We start from the raw sequence: 26,926 nt of genomic DNA, 5'->3' as shown, positions 1-26,926 counted from the left end.
ATTTATAACAAGTACTTTAATATTTTCTTATCATATCTATCATATAGTGTGCAAACTCACATGGCTCAAAAACGGACTTAAGAATCGAATTTGAAAATAAAGAGATCTTATATAAAATACCCCGATATTGCTTATTAATTTATACATCAAGGATTTGGTTATTTATCTTTAATAATACGATACCAGTTTATTCAAAGTTACCGACAACGAATTGAAACACGGTCGCGATAATATTACACAGAAATGCAAAAAATATAACTATGCAGTAATATTGTGCAAGTGGAAAGCAATTGCAATAAATTCAAAATGTGATTGAACTCACCATCTGTTCTTTTTATGTTGATGTTAATTCCGGACTGGATATTTACTGTACCGTCATCCATTTTCGCACCGTTTTATGCACCACATACACTATATAACATTATATTATAATAAATTATAGTCAAAATATGGTTTAACACAATCGAAAATTGCACATGAGAACCGGTGAAAATTACAAATAAATTTCTACACCCAGATTGACAGTTATATCGAGCTAGCTACACACTTCACAGTGGAACGTTTGAAATTTATTTCATTTCCAGACAATAGTCAAATCAATTCCACTCAATTTTAATACCGATTTAAAGCAATTGATTTGAAAATTGTTTCAATTAAATAAACTTAAGCAATAAAAAAACTACAAACGTTTAAAATATTTCGGTTAAAGTACGAAAATCCAAAATTATCAGTGTGAACTCCAATGCGTCGAAAAACACTGTATTGCCATATTACCGTTACATCACTTTCCCCTTTACGAATACGAGGTCGTGAATATTCCTCGCGGAGAAATCCCAAAATATAGAAATACATTCAACATCTCCACTCTTATTACTATTTTTTCCAAATTTTTATATCCAATCGTGTTTAATAACATATTAAAACGTATAATCAATATTATAATTTCTTTGTTGTTCACAAAAAGTGTGTGTGTTGTTTCCATAATATTTAAACTTATTTAACATAATGCTGCTGCTGTAGTGCTAAGTTTCATTTTCGTTTAACGGAGTAAAATATTAATTTAACAAGTTTAAAGTGTTAAAGATTCTTTAGGCCCATTCGGAGCAAAATTCCACGAAACGATAATTACCCAGAATCTAGGGCTTAAAATTCACTCCCAGTGTTGTTACCAATAACTTTTATTGTCTATGATCGGATCGCCAATCACAAATGACAGATAGTAATCAATCAAATTTTAGCATTAAGTTTTACAATTTCAATTTAAGGGTAAAATAAGAAGCAACGCCGTTATGAATAGCGAAATAAAGCTATCACACAAAGCAAAAAAACGTATTAAAGAAGTTAAGAGAAAAGCAAGACCCGGTAAGAGTTTAGTTTCTTAAAATCCATGGCGATGTGCTAGCTTTTCATTGCACACATTCTATGGTATTTTCTATTTAAAGTGTGTTATCTGTTTTATAAAGATTATTTATTGATTGTCTGGTAATTGCCGATAAAGTTAGAAGGTAACTGCATTAAGAATTTTCTAGACGTATTCTGTCACGCTTTTTGAGCAACGACCTCCATGCTTATAATTCTTTACACCAATGTTATCCACAATTTTAGATTCACAACATAACGAGCGTATTTTACATTTTGAACTGCCATAAAGTCAAATATCAATAGCTTGGTGGCACACAGATAAAATGCCTATGTAATTAAACTGTTACAGAATTAGTTGACAAACACCAATGGACAGCTTTAAAGTATGCAGGAAATTTTGAAGAGTTCCTAAAATGCAATGACAATGTGGACCGAATAAATATTAATGAAGTTCCACAAGAATTATTTATAGAAAAATATGAAAAGATTTATAAACCAGTAGTAATAACCCATGTACAAACTAATTGGAAGGCCAACCATAAATGGACTTTAGACAGGCTCGCTAAGAAGTATCGTAACCAAAAATTTAAATGTGGGGAGGACAATGAAGGTTATAGTGTTAAGATGAAAATGAAGTATTATGTTGAATACATGAAAACAACTACTGATGACAGTCCACTTTATATTTTTGATAGTAGTTTTGGTGAACATCCGAGAAGGAAAAAGCTTCTAGAGGACTATGACATCCCACTATATTTCAGAGATGACCTGTTTAAGTATTGTGGAGAAGAAAGAAGGCCACCTTATCGTTGGTTTGTAATGGGACCTCAGAGGTCTGGGACCGGTATTCACATAGATCCTTTAGGCACAAGTGCTTGGAATGCCTTGGTCTTTGGCCATAAAAGATGGTGCCTGTTCCCTACACAAACACCAAGGGAAATGATCAAAGTCACTGGTGCAATGGGTGGCAAGCAAAGGGATGAAGCTGTCACTTGGTTCAAGTTGATTTATCCTAAAACTCAATTGGACACATGGCCTAAAGAGTATAAGCCTGTATGTAATTTTTCTAGCACACTTAATTTTTAGACAACAAACTTTTAAATATTAACTTTTAGTTATCCATTATTAAGATTTATAATAAAGTTGTCATTTATTCTATAATGTTATTGAATAATTTTCAGGTGGAAATACTCCAAAAGCCAGGTGAAACAGTATTTGTGCCAGGAGGTTGGTGGCATGTTGTACTCAACCTGGATGATACCGTAGCTGTGACACAAAACTTTTGCAGTCGCACCAACTTCCCTGTTGTATGGCACAAGACAGTCCGTGGGCGCCCAAAGCTATCAAAGAAATGGATCAAAACCCTTGAGAGCAAAGAGCCTGACCTCTTCAAAGTTGCAAGCAGTATGGATTTGAACCAGAGCACTGGGGTGGCATCTGACAGTTCCTCTAACAGCAGCTCCTCCAGCAGTGACAGTGACAGTAGTTCTTCTAATAGCTCCAGTGAGGAGGACAGCGGACAGGAAAGCATTACAGCACACAAAAAGAAAAGAAAAAGGAAAGTGTAAAGTGAAAAGTAAACAAAAATCAATGAAGTAATTAATAATTGCACCAAATTTTTTAAATAATGTAATGAATTATTGTCACATATTAAGTAAGCCTGCCCATTTTGTATTACTAGTGTAATTCCTTAAGTTATACTAATTGTTGTTTCCAGAATAGTGAACAATATATTTTTTGTTAACAGAAATAAATAAATAGTATTACAACAAATTGTTTTTGTGTTATGTATCTGAAAAGATAAAGAAAAATTATTTTGTCTTTAAGATTACAAGTTCTAGTTTATATCAGCAAATAACTTTACTAATCTAACGTAAATCGCTGGGTTTGCTATCTAATTCCGATCCAGCTATTTTCACAATTTAAAAAAATATTTTTAGCAAGGGCAGAACCGTTTAAAAAACAATTATTTTAGAGTGGCAATACAAGATCGTTGACATCTGCCAAAGCGGCGAATAGGAAATTCTTGTGGTCTATGGTCGTCGGTAGCCATTTGTTATCCTAAAAGTCTCTGAAACACATCAATTCAAAATGCTGAAATCAGCCTCTGGATCTCTGATAAACGTCCTGAAAAGGTCCATAATCCCGGCAGTGAGGACCAGTGCTGCAATTCCAGTGAGGTGGTCTCACGATGGTCCGGTTGAATCCGATGAAGAATTTGATAACAGGTTAGCTCTTATAGTTTTGACGTTATGTAATTGAAAATCGTATCCTATTGGCACTATCATTTTATTTGTGATTTTCGCAATGAAAATAAAATCCTGGGTAACATTCGCACCGTTAAATTTTAAAGTAATTATACAGTTTTAGGATAAACGTGAGACATGCTTTACGCCGATCAATAACGTCTGCTCTTTATCTATAATATCAAATGTACATTCCGCAGAACATGGTCGATTAAATAAAAATAGTCAATTGCTTAAGAGAAGTTTACTGCTGTGAATGATATTTTCTTCTCCTTTTAATTACTAGTGGTTCCCATCGGTATATAGGAGTTAGATAAATTTTACATGTTTATTAAAAATTTTAATATTAAACCAAAATTATGTAGTATTTATTTAAAACTCTATGTTAATTATCATATTAATGTATCATTAATTACAGTTTTTAGGCCTAAAATATTTCAGCTCTATGAATTTTCAATGTAACACTAAGTCATTGTCAGACCCAATAAAACTTCTATCATTTAGATACAGATCAGATATTCATTTACTTTAAATTATATGGGCAAACTGGTTAATTACAGCTAAATTGCAATTTAAAGATAACTTATTTTGTTTCACATAATAAGGACCTTAAAATTTCTATTTTAGGTCATTTGGTTGGTTCAAAAATGACTATTGCAGTAAAATTACTGCAATGCAGTGTTTTGTATTTTTTCACTTAAAGTGACGTAATCCAAAGTTCTGGTTTTATGACCATGGTGTTTCTTCATTCACAGAAATACATAATAGTTTTGTAACTAGACAATGCTCCAAAAATTTTTGATATATATTTTTAATGTCAACAATCTTGCAATTACTTATGTTAAGTTTTGTTCCAGATATGAAGCCTTCTTCAACAGGAAAGACATTGACGGCTGGGAAATCCGCCAGGGCATGAATGACTTGTGCGGTATGGATCTTGTCCCGGACCCTAAGATCATCAGGGCTGCTCTGCATGCTTGCAGAAGAGTGAATGACTATGCTTTGGCTGTCAGGTTCATTGAAGCTTGCAAAAACAAATGTGGACCCAAAGTGAATGAAATCTACCCCTACATCATCCAAGAAATCAAACCAACATTGACAGAGCTTGGTATTGAGACTCCAGAGGAACTGGGCTATGACAAACCAGAGTTAGCGCTGGAGAGTGTTTATGATGTATAAGGCTACCGGTGGTTATCATGTTAAGCTGTAGAAGAATGTGTATTATAGATTTGTCTTTAACTTTATTTTATTGAATTGTGCGAAACACATCTGCCTTAGCAAATGTTTTTTAGGTTCACCATTTAATAATCAACCAGCTTTTATCTAATGTATTAAAACATTAGAAGGAGAAATCTTATTGTTTTATTTTAATATTACACTCTCCTGAACCTGCATAACAATATTGTTTAGATAAAACACTAGCTAGATATTTAAAAAAAACACTGATACATGTTATGAGTTAAATACATTTATGAGTATTTGTAGCACAGTTGTTAAACACAGGTCTGTAATCTGCAAATCCCAGACTGATCCCAAACATCAACTGATTTGTTTCTGGACTTTCATATGTATATTTTTAACATTCTCACAGTGTAGAACTTTCTAAAGCAACGTCCGCATATTTGGGAATAAATTCGAAAGTGTATGGAGTCAACCAACCTGCATGGGGCTTAGGTGATAGAAGCCTACACACCTCTAACATAGCTTTATGCTATTCAGTAACAATAGTGTAACGGACAAAGACGACGACTTATAATTTGCAATTCTTTTGATGATTAAGATTCTTTACATTGTCTGTAATAATAGCGTATTGGTGATGTCTTGTATTTTGTTTAGATAACACAGCCTCCATCGTTACAAGTATGAAAATATTTTTTTATGTATATATCATTGGGATTATTGCATAAAAATGAGATAATAAAACAATTGGATTTAAAAGAGTGCTTTGAATAAATAAACCGTGTATGTAAATACTTTAATGATTGCAATATTCACACATTCATACCATCTATATACAAATCACAAATCATTGTACTTAATAACAAAATTGTGCTTTATTCCATCTATTCTTAAGGTAAAGAACACAATGAACTCTTTGGTGGTAATAATAAATTAATCGAACATAAAATATGAACTGAAAACAACATTAAATAATAAAACAATAAATACACGAGACTTTTGCAAACAGCATCGAATACTTCCAAAGCACGCATCACAAGTTTGTACTCTTCTATGACTACGACCTTAATTTTATTAGCCACGAATATATTTCAATAATTTACTTAGCGCGAATCTTTGTAAACTACTAGATTTTACCAATATTTGGTGAAGTTTCAAATAGCTACAAGCGTTTATACAGCCATATATTTAAAATGTTATTTCAAAAATTTTATACAATCAACAGACAGTTTAATTAGGTAGTCATATAATACGTTCTATAATTTCAATGTTTTTAAATGGTAAATGTTAATTGTCTATATATTTAAAAATATTTTCTCCGTTAATTTGCATAAGTCCTTACAATTTTAAATAGCACTAATATGACTGCCACATTTATTTAATGGATAAGTAGTCCTTAGTATAGATATTTCTTATTGGACACAAAGAGATTCCCTTAGTGCAAAACAACTGATCTTGGGTTTTTGAAACCAGAACCCCCTTTAAAACATATTGTTATTTCTGTTTTGTAAAAAAGAGGAATAACGGATATGTTATGAAGATATTTTGGTCTCAGAAACCAACGTGAATATAGCATTGAGTTTTATATAACATGATTAATTATACAATGAATGTAATGTTATTATAGACATGAAATAACAAAAACATATATCTCTTCTATAGAAAGTGAGCGGGATGTTAACATGTTTTTATGAAGTGAACTAATGGCAATATGTTACTGTCTGTGCTTGTTACATAAAATAACTAGAAAATATCTAACAAACTGCTTTTTACACCTTATGAATTTTATTTGAACCATATTTGGTATGTTTATTTGGTTACATTTTGTTTATATTTATCAACGTTTCGCCATTAACCATAGTGAGCGATAACCCTGCGCATATATTTCCTACTATCAAATAATTTACATTAACGCCCAGTTTAATTTCAGTCCAGTAATGAAATCCAGTGATACATGTATACAAACACTAAAACCGTATAGTGCATTCCAGTGCGGGTATACATTTCACTAGTTGTAAACAAGCGCTTAATTTGTTCGCTGGACTGTAATGTGAGCTGGGTAAAACTTTAAAATACAATAATTTATCTAACCGTGAATTATATTTATACAAAAGTTTTATTACATTAAAAATGTATTAGTAATTCTATAAATCATACATCACCTATATTATTTATTATAATATTTATACAAATTTGTAGACTAGAAAAGATTCACTATGACTGGAACTGGGACTAGAACATTGTACAACAAATCGTGAATAAATTAAAAGCCAACAACCGTCTCAACAATCACACTTATACTAAATATTTTAAAGGAATGTAAATAATAAATTAATTTTATAAATAATTGCCTCGTTACAAAATAAACGGAAGCCGAGTGTAGTATAAATTAAATAAATATGGATTTTAAATTAAAATATTGCACAAATGTAGGGCCTTATTGCAATAGTTTACGGGTTATTGCTGTGTAGAGTTCTATATATGTTATATTATCATAATATAACATTTAGTTAAATTTGAATTTCTAAACAAAGATGTCTAACATATGACAGAATTCCTATGATATGTTCAGGTACTAGACAAACTTATATACGAGCTCTACACATCAAAATTTCTACATAATAAAAGGGCCTGATTTGCTAATAAAATAAATTATTCTTTAAATACTATATTACAAATAAATATTATTTTAATATGGCGGTTACTGCCTTACTAACGAGAGCAAAATAAGTAACACGTTTTTATAATAAGATCGAAGTTTGAACTAAAATAAGATGACTTTTCTAACAGATCTGTTTGACACCACAACAGTCATTACACGAACACCCGCGTTCCAACATTTCGCACACCAATTCAGAAATTTCACTAAACAAGGTAACTTGATACACATTGCTACAGTTTTTAAGTAACATCGTTCAATGCAAATAGAATTAAGTCGTTCTTGTATCGATGTATTCACTCAACATAGAATATTCTAGATGAGTTGAGGCGTGTGTGTCGCGGCGGGGGGTGTGGCAGGGGGGACCGCCGGGCGGCGGTTGCGGCGGGCTAGGCGCGCTCCTCCAGCAGGCCCGGCGACGCCAACTCCGGCAGCTAGGAGTCCGCAGCCACAGCCTCGCGCTCAGACTTTACTTGTTGCTGGAACATTATTACAACCACATTAGTTACGTGGAGATTAAGTAATTATTGATGAATTGTATATTACATTGCCAGCAATCTCTTATTGCAAGGAGGTTAGTCAGTGAGGTCGTTACCATGGCCTTGGTGAGAACGGTGGCATCCTTGAGGCTGAGCACTTGCAGCAGCTGTGCGTCTCCACCGCCCTGCAGTACCACTTGCGCCACGCCGCCGCCCAGCGACAGCGCCTCCAGCCCTTCGCCGCCCGGCTCCACCTGCACACACCGTGACGTCATCACATCACACACACAAGGCAACCTTCAGTACCACAACATTGTGAAAGTGAACACGTAATAAATAATTATAAAACATACACACCTGTACAAGCAAACACCGACACATCTAACAATAAATTAAATAAAACAAACAAACAACATTCACATAATATAATATTTCTGTTATTAAGATATCTTCACTAGCAGAGGCGTGCTCTTATAATTTAAATATTTTTTTATACATTCAAGCGAAATTAAAACCAGGCAATCGATAATTATCGACAAATAATAATTATTATCCAATCACAACAATATTGTTAATAATTGATTCTAAACATAGCTTCAAGATAATTAACGTAAATTTACAAAAATCACAGCAATTCTTTGGACATTCTTCACTGTACATGTATATGTTTAGCTGTAGGTTTTCATTGCTAAACACCTTTTTTATACCCTGTGCAAATATTTTTGTCTTAGGTTTTTCAAAAAGAACAAAAATTTTTTTTAAGTGAAACTAATTTTTAAGACATTTAGTTCACTGAATAATTTTTAAATTGATAAAACCAACTCTCTTTTTAAATATTAATACTTTTTTTTAAGTCTTTTTGGACTGTGGCAACCCGAATTTTGTTTAAATTTTATTGAATAGAGAGAATAAAAAAAAATAATAGTTAAAATTGAATATACTCTTCAGAAGCCGATTATGTCAAAAATATAAAAATGCACATTTAACATATGTTAAAATACGTTCAATGTTTTTGTTTTGATATTTAAGAATATCAAAAGTGGTAATAAAACAGAAGAATAGGTTACATACATATAAAAAAAAGCAATTAGTCACTACATACATCAACCATAAATTTATGTTCTTTTACTTTGAATCCTAATGTCTATGAATCCACTTTCCCTACCCTATCCTTTTGTTATAAGAGAAGGAAGGGTAGGGGAAAATTACTAAAGCCTTTGGCACACACATTCGTCAGAAACGCATTAATACTTTAACTTAATGTCCAATGACAAATTGCTTCGAAACAAATTTTATTTTCAAAATAAATTGAAATGAAAGAGATTTTAGAAACATAAAGCTAAACATCTAATAACATGCAAGCACAAATTCTTTATAAACACTAGCGATAGCTACTTATTAAATAAAAATTATGATTAAAAATAAATAATTTGGTGTGTATTTTCTACAATCACGTGAAAACAAAGCATATTGAAAACAAACACAGCACAAAAATATCACAACTAAGTGGCTTACTACAAAATGGCACACTGAAAATTACTTATGTGTAAAACTGTTTATTTAGTGTAATTATTGGCAGTATATATAACTTAGGTACAAATCTATGTTAGGATAGCACCCATCTATGCTTGTTTTTTGAGCAAAAAATCAATAAATCTATTTATCAGCATAATTAACTTTTAAAAAAAGTATGTATTAATATTATATTTTTACTCTAATACTGTTGTAAATTACAACTGTGTACTGTTAGTAACAAGTTATAATATTATGAAGGTTTAAAGCATTATTTAATTGAAATTAAATGTGTACTAGCAAATACTTTTCTTTGGCAGTTAAGTATGGTTTACCATACGTGTTATAATACTATTAAGGTCTTTGACCTTGAAATTGTACTGGATATTGGTATTAATATAAGTGTTTCTATGTAACTTGTAATTTAATTACGTTTAATGACATGCATAATGTTTATGTATTGCATTGTATGACTGTATGTCTACGCAGCGACATGATGCGTGCGTGCGCGTGCGCAGTGCAGGGGGCGGGGCAGGGGGCGGACCTGCACGAGCGGCGCGACGCACACGCCGCCGTCCTGCTGCTGCATGGATGCCACCATAGACTGGTACACGGAGGCCGATACTGGCACCGTGATCACGCCCGACACAGACACCGGGTACCCTGGACACATACAAACATTTAAACATATTCATTTAAAGAACTATAGAACAGCTGTTCATCTGATCACATTTCCCTATTCTTTGGGTCCTCTCCTCCGTCAAATCCAATCGTCCTTCCCATCCTTCACTTTTAAGAAAACGACGGGTAGAAAATGGTGAATAAATTAAGCTTTCAGCATGCATATTCATCAAACGAAACTTGTAAATATTGGTAAAATGATATTTTAAGTGACATATGATATATTTGATATTGTCATGTGTTGTATGTGTAAGTATATACCGTGTCCGTCCTCGCCGGTGAGAATGAGCTGGCCCTCGTGGTTGAGCGTGGCCTCGGCGACTGCGTTCAGGTCTACCGCCACCGCGCCCTCGCCCTCCAGCGCCTGCACCACGCCGCTGCCGTCCGCGCTGATCTGCAACACACACTGTACTACTACTAACTATGAACTCTTTTCTTAGAAGCCTCAAAATTACATTTATTGTAAGAATACTGTAGAAAACCTTTGGAGGCAGTTGAATACTTGAAGCTATTTCGGATCTTTGCTACATTAGATTTTAAATTTTGATGAAACCTTGTTTTTTTAAATACACTGGCAACGGATGCCGAGTTCAGTAATTATTAGTACATGAATGTATGTCTGACCACTTGCGCGGTGGTGCCGTCTGGCAGCGTGATGATAGGACTGTTGGGGTCCACTTGGATGAGCGACACAGTGCCGTCCGGGTTCGTGATCGTCTGCAGCATCGCCGGCGCGTACTGTGACATCTGCGCACACAAACATATGACATACCCTTTAAAAATCATCTTAAACAAGATCAATAACTTGGAAGTGAATCATAAGCTTCGCGAGTTTGAAATGAATGTGCAATATTAGTTTAGTAACAGTAGAACACTAGAAGTGTTATATTGATGTGTTGAGTTGTACACGTACATCGACGTCGGCGAGCGTCATCTGGTCGATGCAGACTTGCGAGGCGGAGAGCACGGCGCCGCCCTGTGTGGAGCGCGTGCCAGAACCAGAGGAGTTGGAGCCCGCACCCGGCATGCACGACGACGCCTACCCGACCGACGCCCGTCACCCGGTCGGGTGTGTCATGTGTCACATGTTTGTTGTGTGCCATTTATGGCGTGTGTATTGTTGATGTTGTGTAAAGAACGTCAAGTGTAACATTTATGGTTTTTGTAATATTGATATTGTGTTATATTTATGACGTGTGTAATATTTGTGAAATTTGTGTAACAACATTACCAAATCCATACGCGGCATTCCCAATGTAAGCATGAGTAGAAATCAATCACAATATATTAAAGTTTCAATAACAAAATGAACAACGCAAAGTCATTTGCTTATTTACACATAGAAATTAGTATCTATGTTATGAATCAATATATTAAGGAAAGAGAAAATGAGAGCAGAGAGAGATGTACTAACGGACTGTGCGGGGGGCTTGTCGTCGTCTTCTGTGAATGCGGGCAGGAGGTCCTCGCGCCCGTGGTACTTGTAGCAGTTGATCACGATCTGACGCAGCGCGTGCGTCCACGACATCTGTACAAATTTTTATTCGTGAAAATTTTTAATTTACACTCGAGTAAACATGTAGTATTTTACACAAAGTCACGGATAAGTAACTTTTATGTGGCTTCATTTCTGCTTCGGATTATGTGAGCAGTAGTATTATATTGGTGATATTGTATTATTGGTATGTACCTTCTGCTTCTCGTCCTCGGAGCGCGCGTCCATACGCACGTTGGCCCAGGGCAGGTCCTTGGGCCACCAGGGCGGCCGCGTCGACTCGCGCCCCCAGCCCGGCTTGCCGCGCACTGCACACAACCACATAACACATCAACATCACATTGTCATCGTGCAATACAAAACATATCTTAGCTGCAATACATGTTGCCACATCAATACTTATGATAGCTGCTTTCCTTTGCTGTGCTTTACGTTACCTAAATCAATGTCTCTTACATACAATATGTTTGAAAAGCAAATTTTGCAAGTCAAAACTTTGAAAAGGTGATGAAATTAATTACGACGCATTAAACATGAACATACAATAGACAAACTAAATATGCAGTTCTTCCTAAGATTACTTTTCAATTCACACAGAAATGAGAACAACAGAAGACTTACGATAGTCTACGTAGGAGCGATTGATATGTTGACATCAGCAATATGTAGAAACATAATTTGTGTTTGGTGTATGTGTGACTCACCCATGGAGTACTTGAGCATGAGGGGTATGAAGGCGCGCAGCTGCGCCTGCGTCATCTTCTCGACGGGCGTGGGGATGCCGTCGATGATGAGCGGCGGCAGCTCGAACAGCGAGGGGTCCTCCAGCGGCGGCGGCGGCGCCTGCGGGCACCCGCCCAGTCCGAACTGTGCCTCGTTATCCCACTCCCATCACAACCGACACACACCCACCTCGGCGCACTCGCCGCTTCGCCCACTCTCATACACTCTCATACATTCAGTGTCACTTCACTTCTACTTTCACAAACAAACTTAAATACTACAATGCCTGGGTTCTGCGTGGGATGTCGACTGGGCAAAGATAGTCGAGTTTCTAACAATTGATTGATTTTATCTTACGCTATTGTGTAAAGAAAACAATGTAATTGTGAGATGAGGTGATGTATGTGAGAGGCGAGATGGTTACCTGCTGCGCGAGCGCATTCTCCAGTTCCTCCATGATCATACAGCGCAGGTTGCGCACCACGTCCTCCAGCGGCTTGGCGCCGAACACGCGATACGAGGTGTTGGGTTTGCCCGGCGTCGCCACCAGCACCACCGCCTGCTGACCCACGCGCGTCGCGAACTCCTCTATAGTTTGCTGCAACACAAACATAAACTCAAGGTTTTAAATTAAATACTAAGTGTAGCTCACTACTTTACCCACTTGCAACTAACAAGATCTATTTTCCATTTTTGACTACAATTGTTCTGTAATTACTTAGTATCAAATATCCATACCTCTATCCAATGATTTGCATTTGTAATATCAGTAAGGTACAAATAATTTTTCTTAATATGACTCACTCTAAGTTTCCTAAGCAGCCTGTTCTGGTGCCTCTTCCTGACCGATGGGTTTGTCTCGAAGGAGTGTGGTCGCTTGCGCTTCTTGGAGGAGGCGATGGCTGCCGCTGCGGCCATGCCTATAGGTCCTAGCACAGTACAAAATATTTTATTATTGCCAATTTAAACACACACTTTTACACTGTAAAGCTTTTGTTCATTTAATATACAATTATTTTTACATTTTATCTTATAATATATTGAAGTAACTTTGCGGTTACTTGTCTTGTATTTGTTCAAACAGAGTGAAAACAACATGTATGAGTGTTTCGGCCCATCCGGGCGCGTGCTCACCGGCTGCAGCGAGCTGCTTTGTGACCTCGTCGCTCATGGCATTCTTCATTTCACCACTGTCGTCGTAGTGGCTGCCGGCGGGCGAGGACACGCACTCCTCCTCGTCTTCCGAGGGCCCGCTGCCTGCGCACCCCGAACCAGAACCCTCACACCCCTCACCCTCCGCCGTTACCACGTCCTATACAACATATACATTTTTACATTACACTATTGCAACTTTCTCTCAAATATTACTCCGTAAAACCATTTTTTATGAAGTTCTTCACGAGAACTATTTTCTTCTCATGATGATTTCAAATAATAATATCTGAATGTATCTATTTAACCACATAACATCCCTTAAATCTTGCTGACTCAATCATTTTCTAAGCTAAGTAAAAATCATGTTTTTATTTTGATAGAAACTTGTTCATTTCCTTACAGTAATATTTGTTTTATATGTAAGTTAACAATGTTTTTTCATTTTAATATGTTCTTCATTTCTTCCAGAAAAAATATTTTATAATATATAAATAGTTGCTCACCTCATCAGCCATATCCATAGCCTCATTGCTCTCAGCGTTGTTCATGGCACCGTAATCACAGTCTCCGTCACCTTGTCGGCTCTTATCCTCCTCTACCATTGGGTTGTGCAACCAGCCTTGTCTCTATTTACAAATACCTACCAAGTACCCCTATTTTGTTGACATTAAAATCTGTAAACAAAACCAAAGGAGTATTTTTAAAAAGAAAACTATTATATTTTGGTAATAAAAAACATCCAGATAAAATTTTATTTTTAATACATCGATTTTTGTAAGTTTGTCACTGAATATCACAAAATCTTATTGGAAATAAATATACTAAGAATGAAAATTTGGATACATTCTGAAACCTACCCAAAACTATGGTAAGTTATATTAACTTACCATATAAAGAGTTAACCAAAGATAGATTTTTAAGTTAGTGTAAAGCATAGTTTAATATGTTTTAATTTCTACACTTATAAAATTACTTTATAAAACGGGATATTACTCTATATGGAAGAGACATTTTCTGGTCCCAACATGACCTCCATAAGTGAGAAACTCAGGATAGAAAAAAATCTATATAAGCAAGATAAATATTATGTTCCCTTGGACTCTCATTTATTTCTGTATAGCTTAAAAATATTGCAAATTGTACAAACATCAAGAGTCTTTTATGTGACTATATTATTTCATTTTGTGGTTTTCTGTGAATAAGTCAAATTATATGTATATCTTTTAGATACCTTCAAAGCTACTGAATGTGTCATTATTTTTGAAAAATAAATAGCATTTTGAATTTCCATCTATTCAAACCCATAATATCTTGCTAAAGCTTCAATAGATTTATAGATTTCGAAAGTAAATTGCATTGTAAAACTAATTTCCCTAGAGAAATTATTATTTGACAATAGTTAACATCTGTATTTATTTCACCTCTGACCTTTTAACTTAATCTCTGAGACTATAAAAAATTCTGTCAAGAACCAAGCTTTTTATGAATAATATATTTAATAATCATGTTTATAAAGATCACACTACTATTAAAAGTAGATAAAATCAAGTTTGCTGCATAAAAAGTTATTGATTTCATCATGGTTACTGTACTAATGTACAATTCTGTGCAAGCCAGCTAGACATTCGAAAAATCAATACTTGTTCAAAGTAAAAATGACGATATCGTATATCATAGAAAGGAGCAGATGTCTAGTTTTTAGCATCCTCCCAAATCCTTGGGTGATTATGATCATACTTCTTGGGTCATTATTCTGATAATAGTTCTTAAACTATAAAATCGCGTTTGAAATCAAGGAAAATTGTTTTATGTTTTTGTTTAGATGCAACTCAAAGCGGTTTAGCGCAGCGTTACAAATTTGAAGACGAATGACATAAACTCTTTTGCGGCGGCGTGAAGGATAAGCCCAAATGAATGGCCATCATGAAGGGGTCGCGCGTTCGAGCAGGCCCAGACAGCATGGAAAGACTACGACTGCGTACGCACCTGCGTGATTTGAAAGACATTTTGCAATCTTATTAAAACCTCCGCAAATTTGTTGTGATGTAACAGAGACAAAACTACACTTTTTAGGACTTTATCACTTAGCCCGACACTGTATTCACAAATTGCACCAAGCACACGGGGTACCACGAAAAACGCGAATCCTCCATTGATATCGATCGGTAAGCGCGATATGCGAACATTGTACACTCCATATCTACGAAGCGCCATTTTGTACGAGTCTGCGCGGTGTGATTTTCTTTCATTGGAAAGGGAAATCGCCCCTCAGGCCGCGGGGGGATTGCTCTTGTATTTTGCAAGTACTGACTTAAAAATACTAATTTACTGACAAAACTTACCTAAATTTGTGACAATTTTTTTTAAAGACAAATGGAAATTATAATCCTTGGTAGTAGCTGAGTGTTCGTGAAAAATTCCGAGTTTATTTTCGAAAACATTGATCTTGTCACTAGTGGCGCTAACTGCACAGTTTTTCAGGAACTAATTTTGACAAGTAATTTTGTAAACATTTCAGCAGTGAAAAATCTAAATTCCACTAAATAATCATCCAGTGAAAGAATTGTGATAAATTTGTGTACCTTGGATTATAGCGATTTAGTAAAGGTAAGTTTTGATATTATAGCTTTTACTGTAAAATAGCCAACAAGCATCAAAACTTGTAAATACAAAATACCCATGAAATTTTGAATTCAGACAAACTTTGTTGTAGTGCAATAAAGGTTAAGGTTATTTTTGAAGAAATAATACAAAGTGAAAAGTTGTATAATTCCATTTGGTAAATAAGTGGCAAATAATAAGGTTTTTAGTTATTTATCAACAATGTGACAACAGATTATAATTGTAGTCATGAACTTACCCCTATTACGACTAACTATATCAAAGAATTCAAATTACCATGTCAGCTTCACCCATATATTAAGAGGCAATAACTGCGCCTATGCTTTTGATAGTAGCTCAGCTGAGCCGGTGATTTCATAAGGTTACATCACATTTCCAATCAACAACAGGAATAACCGTTAAAACTTACTAAAACATATCCATTCTTGTAATTCTAGTTTTTTTTAATATCATACATACTTATTACTGATCTAATATTTTGTAAAATCATTTTTTTTAATATTGTAGTACTGATCTGTTTCCGTTACTTAAACATCAGAAATATGGATTATGTATAGGTTTTTTTTTTAAATTTTTCTCTAATATTTTCCAGTGTTCTGTAGGAACCAGATGGAGTTAGTAATCAATAGCAAACTGGTTTTCCATTAACATTTAGATTTATAAAAAATCATTGTAGTTCATATCTTTTACTTACCTCAATAGTAAGACTGGTAAATAAATAAAAACCATAGTAGTAGAATATTTTTTTATTGTTTTATATTGCATATTTTTATTTTATTCTAAACTTAATCTTATATCCTAATATGACTATATTAAAATATTACATAAAGTATTATAAGTTTGTGATAAATTTTATTAAATCACATGAAAATTAAGTATCCTTTTTAAATGTACTTATAAAAAGTATTTTATTTTATTAAAATATCTCTTTTCTAGAATGTACAAGTTGTTATTCTGATTTTTGTTGAGTTATCGTGGCCTCTTAAATTCTCCCGATTCTTCTGAAGAACCTGTAAATACAAATAGAGGCATACATTACAATTTTTATTCTTTTTAATTAGAATAAAGACCTTGTTGTAAATAAAAAAATAAAAATGAATTGGTTCCAAATAATTAGAAATTAAGTTAGTCAGAGACATGTCAAAGGTCATTCCAAACTTAAAACAACATGTCGACTAGTTCTAATTGTAACTAACAGTTGGCTTTCGTTGGTTAACATTTTCATGAATAGCTTTTCAGTATATATAAAAACATTTTTATGAGTAGATTTTCAGCTATAGATAAAGAGTATAATGCTAGGTATATAGGATCATAGATGTAGGTGCTAGGTACCGTGCGTACGATGACAGAACCGTCCCCGCCAGCCAGGCTCGCATACGCAGACGCCGCTGCGGCAGAGACCATGCCGGCAAGGGCGCGGGCACGGCCCCGCGCGCCTCCCCACCTCGCAGTGGTCACCGCCTAGTCCAGGCGGGCAGCGGCATTTGTTCACCCCCTTGCAGCGCCCCCCGCCCAGGCACGGGATCACGCACTTCGCTATAATATACATATACAAATGAAATATGCTATATTATCCTAAATCATTCACTATTGTAATAAAACGTAGTAAAACACGTACAAAACTCGCATCGTAGGCCATAGTAACCCTTGGGGCACTCGCACGTATCCTTTTGTATACATTTACCGCCGTTGAGACACTTCTGGGAACATATTCCTGTAAAAAAAACATATAATTAAAAATACCCCTCAATTTGGCTTTTAAGAGTTTTATGTATTTTCCGCCTAAATAACATCATGAATTTATTAATTTCAGGTGTGAAAATGATGCGACCACAGCCAATATTGCAGCAAATGCGTAGAGCCCATTCGGCCGCATGGAAGAAAAATCCTGAGGTAAACTTGTGTTCTTAATAACAAAATGTTTAAGATATCTTCTTCTTCTTCATAATTAACCGAATTCATACCACCAACTAACCAAATTCAACCACGAAAGTAAACCAAGCCAATTATAGTATAAAACGATCGAAAACTGCTTTTCAATGATATCAGCTGGACAAGATAATCCGTGTGGACCACGCGGGCGAGTTGGGCGCGGACCGCATCTACGCGGGGCAGATGGCGGTGCTGGGCCGCACAGCGGAGGGCCCGCTCATACAGCACATGTGGGAGCAGGAGAAGAAGCACCGCGAGAAGTTCGAGGAGCTCATCTGCAAGTATCGCGTGCGGCCCACCGTCATGACGCCCCTCTGGAACGTCGCCGGATTCGCGCTGGGAGCTGGTGAGTACAGTCGCCTTTGATCGCGGTATTCCAGTAACGGAAAATTGCTTGACCTGGCAACCAACTTAAACTTTGAACCGTCGAACAAATAACATTTTTTTTAATTTAAAATATTTATGATACACCGGCGTGGAATACTGTGTTACATTTGCCGATGTTTGTAGTTTTGAGGCGCGATACGTTCATAAGATTGTGCTTTTAGATTTGTTGTATCGCCAACACACACCACTGTACATCGAGTGAGGATATGACTCGTCGGTATCTACCAAACTAGGAGAATTTGAATTAAGAGTTTACTGACAGATAAATAATGCAGAGGAAAAAAAGGGTCTTGACAGACAGACGGACGAACATCAAAGTGATCCTATAAGGCTTCCGTTTTTATCCTATGAGGTACGGAAACCTATAAACATTTAATAAATACAATTCTTCGCGTTCTAGGCACGGCCCTGCTGGGCAAAGAGGCCGCAATGGCGTGCACAGTGGCTGTAGAGACGGTCATAGTTGACCACTACAACGACCAGCTGCGCACCTTGATGGCCGACCCTCACGTCGACAAGGACATCCTGGAGACCATCACCAGGTTCCGGGATGAGGAGCAGGAGCACCACGACACGGGAATTGACCACGGCGCAGAACAAGCACCGTTCTACAAGGCACTTACAGAAGTGATTAAGGCGGGTTGCAAAGTTGCTATCGCTATATCTAAAACTGTATAAGTGAATAATAAGTGATAATAGCAATACAAAAAGACTAAAGATTTTTTCACACGTGCCTTTTGCAGCATTCCTGAGTGTAGTTTTAAATAACTGCTTAATCAGGAAAAATATTTTCAATTTCCTAATTTCATTTTTATCTACCTGTAATTGACCAATTTTGGTCAAACTACAAAGTTTTGTCGACAGTAGGATTGGGTTGAGGTTGTTAAGGTTTAAGCAGAAACCGAATTTTTATTTTTGAATTGGATTTAGGTAATTCTAAGACATACAAACATTAAATTTAGATAACGATGTCTGTTAATAATACGCATTTGTTTAGAAATTAGTGGTAATAAAATTGAATATTGATACATTGGTCTCGTTTAACTATTTTTTTATCCATTTACATTTTTTTCTTGTACCGTTTTTTACGTCTTCTTTACATTTCTTAAGAATACTTTTCGGAACACGAAACGAGACATTTTTCTTAACAGTACGAACGTGAATTAAGAGAGATCTTTAAATATATGTATCTGTAAATTATTGTGTCTTTTATATTAGAGTTAGCATCTAAAACTGCGTTATTTGGGGTATTACGGTTACCTCCTTCACAATGTCGACCCTGGTACCCGGGCGGGCAGGAACAGAGGCCGGGCGCGGTGCAGTTGCCGCCGTTCATGCACTGCGGGTAGCACAGCGCCGTGCGGCAGTGCTGCCCCATGTAGCCCTCGGGGCACTGGCAAATCTTCTCCTCGTTGCACCAGCCCTGGTTGGCGCACTTCTTGTCGCACTCCGGGTCCGGCCCTGCCGTGTTACAAGTACCCAACGGATAAAATTCTCATCTATTGTATACGAACGCAACATTAATATATGTAAAATATTTTACAAATTAACCGTCAGCGGGGTTTATTACAATAACAAAATAAATAATTTAATGTTAATAAAAAGCAGGCGAGTACCAACCTAAAAACGCAAATTCTGTGAGCAGAGGCACCGCGAATTCAGCCAATCAGCGTTCTCGGTGAGAAGGCCCGGAAAATAATGCGTTCAGGTTAATATAAGTCGGGTTCGTGATGTTTATTGCAACGCGGATTAGTATAATGAAAACAAACGACATTTGACATTTTATTAAAAAAAAATATTGCCTTTTTGGAAATTACGCTAAGAACCAAATGTTGTTTATTTATTTGTAATAATATGATGATAAAATATGATTTTTGCATATTGAAATAATGTTTTAAAAATACCATTAGTAGTTAACATTTAATTTATTAACATTACGTGAGGTCCAAGCGCCGGTCAAAACAATTACATCGTTTCTTTGAACCGATATTGTTGTACATTTATTGTTATGTCTTCACCACAAATTATTATGACGAATAGCGTAAAACATTTATTCGTTTCAAACGTAAACAATAGGTCCATAAAATGTCAATTGCCGTATTGTTCCCGGCGAGCACATGAGCACAAACACTGACGTATTTATATTGAGAGGTAGCCGGGTATTGATATATACCTATACTTTCGACACGCAGTATATCGATAGCTAAAGCAACGATCGTTAGCTTTGAATAAATGAAATGCAATGTTTTAGTGCCTAGCGTTGCCACTGTCTTCGTCGCATGATTCATGTTTTGAAATAAAGCATGAGAAGTTCAATTAATAAGCTGTAAGAGGTTGTAAGGTTTCTTTAATTAGATTCTTAAATAAGATTCGAAGGAAATAGAAATAATTGTTATTGGATTATCAGCTAAAAATTGTAAGCGTCGCACCCTTGTTTCTGTTATTGGCAACACTTTCAGTTCAATTACATATTATTGGTTTTTTTTTTTTAATGAATGTTAGCCCAATACCAGTAACAGAAGTGTCAAAGTGTTAAAAATGCGGGCGATACAATACCTGTCCTTTCTAAATACACACCTCTCTGTGCGCATTCCTTCTTTAGATTTAACCTTAGAGGGGTGCCTTTTAGTGGGATGTTGCGGCCATTTTTGAGCACAAGTCCTATTTCAAATGTTGCCACACCGCTGTTGTTTCCCAGGCAAATCAAAAATATACTGAACTCTGCGAACAACATTCTCTTGATGAATAGTATTAAAAAACAACACACACGAAAGACACATAACATCGTTACACCTGGAAATAATTTGACAGATTAAAAGTTAAAATTAGATACTCAATTTGAAAGTCAATCGAGTCTTTGAGATGAAAACAAATTATAGTGCTTGAAGGACCAACACTTATTACTGCGCAATGTTCTTTTCCTTATTGTGTTTCAAATCAACAAAGTCATGAAAAAAAAATGCAATTAACCTTTTGGAGCTTTAGGCACCCTGCCCTGGGTTTTGATGGAAAGGACGGGTGGCTTGAGCAGCTTGGGGTCGGAGGAGGTGAGCGTGTCAAAGTGGTACTGGTAGCGCTTCCGGGAGCGCCACGTGAAGTTGACGTAGCCCACCTCCGAGGGGATGGTGGGCAGCTTGTGCGAAAAGTTCGGGTCCAGGATGTACGGCGATATGTGCCCGTTTAGTATCGCGAACACTTGCATTGAAATACCTGCAATGTTCCAATAGATCAATTTTATAAAAATGAGAATAATCAGAGTATTAAAAAAAACTAAGTATTTCTGGGTACAGGTTAATGGTACGAATGTAGATTGATGTTTAATTAATAAATTAAATTATTGTTGGTACTTTGTCGTGTACTAGTGACTACAAAATAGTAGGTCTTGATGCACTGACCACTGAACATGCGGACTTGCCGCTCGTCGATCCAAAGCGAGATATCGGAGTTCTGCTTAGCCTCCATACTATCCATGCGATTCTTGTAGTCGCGGCGGCCGGCCGTGAGGCTGAGCGACATGGCCAGCGCCACGGCCGCGCACAGCCGCGCGCCGCGCCACGCCGACGCCCACGCCCACCGCATGCTGCCCACTGCCCACTGCTCGCTACCCACTGCCCACTGTTCGCTACCCACTTAAACTCTCCACTGCACTGCACCTGCAATATAAATACGCACATTTGCAAACAGGACAATATGCATTCTATAATCTTTACCTATTCTTCCCACATTTTTTTCAATTAATTTAGTAATAATAAGCAATCCTTTTCCTGGAAAGACTTGACTGCTGGTTACCATACGTGTAACCCGATCTGCAAAGTGCATCGTGTTTCACCAACAGAAATCAATACCGTGTCACAGCGCGTTAATTTACAATGTTCTCGCAAAATATCACTTTCACAAACATATTTACTGTAGGTACATTAATTACGCATTGCCGCAAAGGTTCCTCTTTTTAGAATAACGCTTTTTTAGATGTACGCTTGTAAGTTAAACGTATTTTATTGCAAATATTTTTTTATGGTAAGGCTAAAAAGATTGACAAAGTATGGTAGTACGGAAAAGGTATGTTTATGTTTTTTCGACGTGAGTTGACTAACCTTAAAGAACTTTAAAACTGTTATGGGATAAAAATTATAAATTGAAACAATTTTTTTTTTTGGAAGACATCGTTAATTTGATTAATTCAATCTTAAGTAATCAAGGAATGGAATGGTCATTTTAAGTGAAGATACATTTGTAGAAAGTGGACCGTAGATGTGCCAGCCCTGGTGTTTAGTTGCAGGTTAGTTTCTGCAGTAATAGGAAACTATTTTGAATAGAACGAGTTAACTTGAATCTTGTATTATTCATGAATATCATGTAAACGAGTCATATTACTGCTCGTCTGCAATGTCATGTAGAGCGTGAGAAAAGACTACTTATAACAATAATTTTATTATAAGCAGTTGGAGTTAATATTGCTAAATTCGTCCATAATCTTGATTTGATCGGAAATTGTTAATTTTTTTAAACGTGTAAATGTGTTAGGTTGTATTTTTGGCGACGGAAAATTACTTTGAACAAGGATAAGCTTCAACCAAATATGGTATTCTAAATATATTAGTACAAATGATTTACAATTATTTATCATTAAACTGTGTAATATTTAATTCCATTATCTCTGTGTATTTGCACAACGTGCCGTTTGCTTTAACGATAATAGATGGAAGGAATTCTTAATGATAATTTTGTTATTGACACAAAATGTTGCCAATGTTTGTTTGTACAAAGATATAATGTGACTATATCAAGGTGTAGATTTTATTTAGTGTATGTTTCTAATAATACTTATCTTGTAGGCGTAATATAACATATGCTTATAAAATTTATTTAAAGAAATATAGATAATTTTATCACCAAAAAAGATAGAAAAATATGAGTGTGGGAAGTCAAAGTTCCAAATGTCCAAACAAGAATGGAACACAAAATTTCATATTACATTTACAAAAAAAAAACAACATAAGTTTATGGATCTTAAAATTCCTGTCAATAATAACCGTGTAAACGCCTTATAATACGCTTGTTGACCATACGAAATCGTTTTGGGACACAGTCCTAACGTCTTTGACAAAAAAGTAGAAATTATCACAGTTAACATAATTGATTGGTCCGTTTGGACGTGCTCCCACAATACAGTACTGGCGTGAGAAACGGCCGCGCACCAAAAAACTCGACGACTTCATTAAATATCTCCCTGTCAAGATGTAATGTGTACGCCGCTTTTTTTCTCACTCCCGATGTCGAATTATACTAACAAAAGGTGTAAACAAAAAAGAGGACACATGGATCTATGATGTGAGGTGCGCAACATTTTTGTCTATGGCTATTTTTCGTGATTTCAAATCTCGATTGATTTTTGATTTATTACATAAGTTCTAAATTTCATTGATATATCCACATCTATATACATAAATTACCATCCAAATATGAAAATCAAATTTAAATGATTTATTTTTCTCAAAAGTACAATAAATTTTTATTACTTTTGTATTTGAGTCATCCATATACGATCACTATCAGCTGTATAATTTATACCACAGTAAGTTGTTTTATCAATGAATTGAAATATAGATCTCTCTCGTCGTTACTTATCGGGGAACAACAAAAATATATAGCTTACCAATCTGTAGTGGTCACCGCATGATAACCTATAATTAGTAATGTTGTTGTAAACTGGCGATAAGTTACGATTTTATTTTGCTATGTCTGTCCTGATTATAATTAAATTAAACTTGACTTATGTCTAACTCAATTACTATTTTTAAACAAATTATTTTATAAGCGATGTTTAAGTAATATAATCGATTGTCTTTGTCCCGTGCTGAAGGCAGTATTAGTAAGCAAATATTAGTTATTACAGCTATAAAGAGACATTTTTATCCTATAAGTAAACTAGGACGGACTTAATTCATTTGAAAACACAGAATATAACACAATAACTGCGCAATAAAATAAGTACGGAGCAGCGACGTCGAAAACTTCTGTGGTTTATTTTCAGGAAGTCTAAAAACCACAAAGGATTTTAAATTCCACTCATAAGATTGCAAAAATGTTTCACAAATACAAATAAACATTGCATTGCTTCAGGGAATACATACAAATATTATATTATAATATACATTGGTTAGCTAGTTTCCTTTTTTTACAGATGTAAGCGTCACAATGGAAAAAAATATGTATTTGCTTTGTGGTGTAGGTGTTTATTGTATACAAATCCTTATGCCGTATTTGCGATCGAAAAACCCAAACCAACAAAATATTAATATGGGAAATTTGGTACCGAAAATTCTGTAAATCATTTAACAAGTTGTTATCTTACAGCTAAACTAGTCAACCTGTAGTTACAGTTATGCCAACATACGAGCAGAAATGATTTCATGAAACAAATCAAATCTTTGTTATTTAGCTTGCTTACCAACCGTTTACAAAACTTCTTAAGTTTACAGTTGATCTAGGTATATCAAAAACCGTCGACGTTGAAAGAACTGGAATCCCTTTATTAAACTGGTAAAATATAAAGAGTCGTAGAGAACGTTAATGATTATTTTACATGTGTCTTTCGCATGTTTAAATTTTTAGTATAATTTTCCAAATGTGTGTTTGGTCGTCAGCGACAGACGCATCCTGTGATAACTGCGCTGCGAAATGGGAATGACCCCGTGACTTTGCAAATATAATATACAACATTTAAATCAAATCCACGGGTCATTTTTGCTAATAATTCGTACTTATGCAGATTAACAATATTCAGGTACTGATTCACATTGCGATTGGTTTAAACTTTAATAAAAAATAATAATGTATGATATATGTTCATTTTCTTTAAAAAAATATAAAAGTATAATCGAATACGAAAAAGGTTGTATACCCCTGTCGTGCACTTGTTAGGCTAACCAGCGGCCGGTTCGTGCGGGAACAGGTAACAGGACAAAAAGAAAAAGCCACAGTCCGGCCGCTCCCGTCCGCGAGACACATGACCACGACACGACCACTGCCGCTGCCTGAATCCTCCTTTTGTTATGGCCATTTGAACCTTTCTATTTAAAGATTCACCTCAACTCATAGGTTGCATAATAATTTAAAACAAACAAGTAAAAATTATAACAGTAAATATAATATTTTAAATAATGATTGTAACATATTTGCAAATTCTATTGCCTATCGAATTATTTACTAAAAAACTTTAATTTCCTTCATTACAATTTTAATTAACTTTAGATAATTACCATATAAAGATCTATCACCGTGATAATTCCGCGTTTAACACATCTACTAATCAACTTGCAATAATATAATTGGCCTTTAAGTGCATACTAAATAAAATGTAAGCAATATATTATTGTTTCCTTTTAGTTTCTTTGTCAGTTAATTCAATTAACACTAGGTTGTGTTGCATCAAATAACGACGGTAAAAACATAATTCAATATTTAGCAAAAACTTATCTTTAATCAGATTTCATATTATACGCAAAAACCCAACCAATATCAATTAGGATACAAGTTCTTGTTTCTTGCACGAAACTTTAAGATGGACATTTTTTGCAACAGATGGTTGTTAAACCGGTTGAAGATGAAAAATAATGGATTTAAAAATATGTACAATTAATTAACAGAGCACAAGACAGGGTCCGTCGCTTGAAGATTATTCAAGGGACACTGTTAATAACACCTTGTTTACATCCGAAACAAAAAGTTGTTTATCTTTTTTTTTACACACCTACTAAGAAAGAATAAATTCAAAACAAAAATCAATGTAAAAACTTACAATAAGATAGTGTCTAGACTAAAAAAAAGTGTACAGATATAATAGAATCTAGCATTTTTTATTAATTTGTGAATTAAGAAGCTAAAAGTCCTGTTTCAAAGGTCCAAAAGCAAGAAGTCGACCGAATGCACTCGATCAGTATCGTTAAACAATTAAACATAAGTGGGATCAACGATCTCTTGTTATCCCGATTAAATTTCGCGAAGACGAATTGTTTAATACAAAAATAAGTGTATACCTGTTTTATTTCCTTCACAAATAAATATAATTATAAAACCACTGACACTGTAACATAATTTACAAGTTATACAAATGGTAGACGATCGAAAGCACAATTTTTACGAACACAAAATACGTTCCCGACGACACATGCACCGCACGGCGCGCTCAAATGTCGACTGCCAATATTTTGTGACTTCATTCGCCGTATGGGATGGGATAACTTTGTGCCTTATCTAAAACGAGATATACAGATTTAAGTTTTATGTCCTTCATGAAAATATTTCATCATACGGTAAAGTTAAACATGTTTCATTTGGTGTTTTTGAAAAAACTATTGTCTTTTCTATACCAAGATATTGACAACGGTAAAAATAATTTTTGTGGACATTTTGTACTACCCTCGGTCCCTCAATGAAGGTCTTAAGTATTAGAGTAGTCGAGGAAGGATTCATAATTTGTGTTGGGTTCTTA

At 35.3% G+C, this 26,926-nt stretch overlaps 6 protein-coding genes across 16 annotated transcripts in view; 3 read left to right on the top strand and 3 right to left on the bottom strand.

Annotated features, from left to right (window-relative positions):
* The window catches only part of Klp10A (kinesin-like protein 10A), a 37,973-nt gene extending 37,223 nt beyond the window's left edge, over positions 1 to 750 (bottom strand). The window contains exons 1-2 of one of the 3 annotated variants that reach the window (XM_013321209.1): positions 688 to 750; positions 323 to 411 (exon numbers count right to left, since the gene is read on the bottom strand). In XM_013321209.1, the coding sequence (XP_013176663.1) occupies positions 323 to 383 (61 nt within the window). In that variant the 5' untranslated portion in view covers positions 384 to 411; positions 688 to 750. The other 2 variants (XM_013321208.1, XM_013321211.1) reach the window with 2 other exon arrangements.
* Positions 751 to 1,180: 430 nt separating this feature from the next.
* Positions 1,181 to 3,093, top strand: PSR (bifunctional arginine demethylase and lysyl-hydroxylase PSR). Its single transcript, XM_013320846.1, has 3 exons — positions 1,181 to 1,362; positions 1,712 to 2,415; positions 2,544 to 3,093. The coding sequence occupies exons 1-3, from the start codon at positions 1,290 to 1,292 to the stop codon at positions 2,928 to 2,930; spliced, it is 1,164 nt and encodes a 387-aa protein (XP_013176300.1). The 5' UTR covers positions 1,181 to 1,289; the 3' UTR covers positions 2,931 to 3,093.
* Positions 3,094 to 3,414: 321 nt separating this feature from the next.
* Positions 3,415 to 4,960, top strand: COX5A (Cytochrome c oxidase subunit 5A). Its single transcript, NM_001311894.1, is given in 2 exon segments — positions 3,415 to 3,590; positions 4,466 to 4,960. Coding segments are annotated over 2 exon segments (459 nt in total). The 5' UTR covers positions 3,415 to 3,453; the 3' UTR covers positions 4,788 to 4,960.
* A 45-nt stretch (positions 4,961 to 5,005) lies between these two features.
* On the bottom strand, positions 5,006 to 16,016 carry ewg (DNA-binding protein Ewg). 6 transcript variants are annotated; one of them, XM_013320841.1, is made up of 13 exons: positions 15,834 to 16,016; positions 13,995 to 14,165; positions 13,471 to 13,648; positions 13,141 to 13,265; positions 12,761 to 12,934; positions 12,318 to 12,480; positions 11,809 to 11,921; positions 11,533 to 11,646; positions 10,743 to 10,865; positions 10,380 to 10,524; positions 9,982 to 10,100; positions 8,042 to 8,179; positions 5,006 to 7,925 (listed from the first exon to the last, which is right to left on the bottom strand). In XM_013320841.1, the coding sequence occupies exons 2-13, from the start codon at positions 14,091 to 14,093 to the stop codon at positions 7,881 to 7,883; spliced, it is 1,536 nt and encodes a 511-aa protein (XP_013176295.1). In that variant the 5' UTR covers positions 14,094 to 14,165; positions 15,834 to 16,016; the 3' UTR covers positions 5,006 to 7,880. The 6 variants fall into 6 exon arrangements, with proteins under 6 accessions (XP_013176295.1, XP_013176294.1, XP_013176297.1 ...); XM_013320840.1 differs by lacking the exon at positions 15,834 to 16,016 and adding an exon at positions 15,478 to 15,567; XM_013320843.1 differs by lacking the exon at positions 15,834 to 16,016 and adding an exon at positions 15,478 to 15,567 and having other exon boundaries at positions 10,380 to 10,512.
* A 22-nt stretch (positions 16,017 to 16,038) lies between these two features.
* Coq7 (ubiquinone biosynthesis protein COQ7, mitochondrial) lies at positions 16,039 to 19,422 on the top strand. Its single transcript, NM_001311892.1, is given in 4 exon segments — positions 16,039 to 16,098; positions 17,927 to 18,006; positions 18,163 to 18,391; positions 18,833 to 19,422. Coding segments are annotated over 3 exon segments (579 nt in total). The 5' UTR covers positions 16,039 to 16,098; positions 17,927 to 17,934; the 3' UTR covers positions 19,111 to 19,422.
* Positions 16,876 to 26,659, bottom strand: LOC106124312 (protein shifted). Of its 4 annotated transcripts, none has more exons than XM_013320847.1 (9): positions 26,472 to 26,659; positions 21,828 to 22,085; positions 21,403 to 21,642; positions 20,989 to 21,153; positions 20,053 to 20,067; positions 19,693 to 19,893; positions 17,732 to 17,827; positions 17,446 to 17,649; positions 16,876 to 17,123 (listed from the first exon to the last, which is right to left on the bottom strand). In XM_013320847.1, exons 2-9 carry the CDS (start codon positions 22,009 to 22,011, stop codon positions 17,083 to 17,085), a joined length of 1,146 nt encoding a protein of 381 aa, XP_013176301.1. In that variant the 5' UTR covers positions 22,012 to 22,085; positions 26,472 to 26,659; the 3' UTR covers positions 16,876 to 17,082. The 4 variants fall into 4 exon arrangements, with proteins under 4 accessions (XP_013176301.1, XP_013176303.1, XP_013176302.1 ...); XM_013320849.1 differs by having other exon boundaries at positions 21,010 to 21,153; positions 26,472 to 26,658; XM_013320848.1 differs by lacking the exon at positions 20,053 to 20,067 and having other exon boundaries at positions 16,877 to 17,123; positions 26,472 to 26,658.
* Positions 26,660 to 26,926: the final 267 nt, after the last annotated feature.

This window comes from Papilio xuthus, unplaced genomic scaffold (genome assembly GCF_000836235.2).
Source record: "Papilio xuthus unplaced genomic scaffold, Pxut_1.1 DF825946.1, whole genome shotgun sequence".
NCBI lineage: Eukaryota > Metazoa > Arthropoda > Insecta > Lepidoptera > Papilionidae > Papilio > Papilio xuthus.
This window is presented reverse-complemented; position numbering and strand designations above follow the sequence as displayed.

Excerpts from the sequence above, each read along its gene's own strand:
- PSR (XM_013320846.1), top strand. The coding sequence starts at position 1,290 with ATGAATAGCGAAATAAAGCTATCACACAAAGCAAAAAAACGTATTAAA. Across the intron at positions 1,363-1,711 it reads TAAGAGAAAAGCAAGACCCG|AATTAGTTGACAAACACCAA; the intron begins GTAAGAGTTTAG and ends AAACTGTTACAG. Across the intron at positions 2,416-2,543 it reads GGCCTAAAGAGTATAAGCCT|GTGGAAATACTCCAAAAGCC; the intron begins GTATGTAATTTT and ends AATAATTTTCAG.
- ewg (XM_013320841.1), bottom strand. The coding sequence starts at position 14,093 with ATGGTAGAGGAGGATAAGAGCCGACAAGGTGACGGAGACTGTGATTAC. Across the intron at positions 13,266-13,470 it reads AAAGCAGCTCGCTGCAGCCG|GACCTATAGGCATGGCCGCA; the intron begins GTGAGCACGCGC and ends GTACTGTGCTAG. Across the intron at positions 10,866-11,532 it reads ACAAGCCCCCCGCACAGTCC|ATGTCACAGTACGCGCCGGC; the intron begins GTTAGTACATCT and ends TTGTGTGCGCAG.
- LOC106124312 (XM_013320847.1), bottom strand. The coding sequence starts at position 22,011 with ATGCGGTGGGCGTGGGCGTCGGCGTGGCGCGGCGCGCGGCTGTGCGCG. Across the intron at positions 21,643-21,827 it reads GCAAGTCCGCATGTTCAGTG|GTATTTCAATGCAAGTGTTC; the intron begins GTCAGTGCATCA and ends GGAACATTGCAG. Across the intron at positions 17,124-17,445 it reads GTTCTGTCATCGTACGCACG|GTTCTTCAGAAGAATCGGGA; the intron begins GTACCTAGCACC and ends TTGTATTTACAG.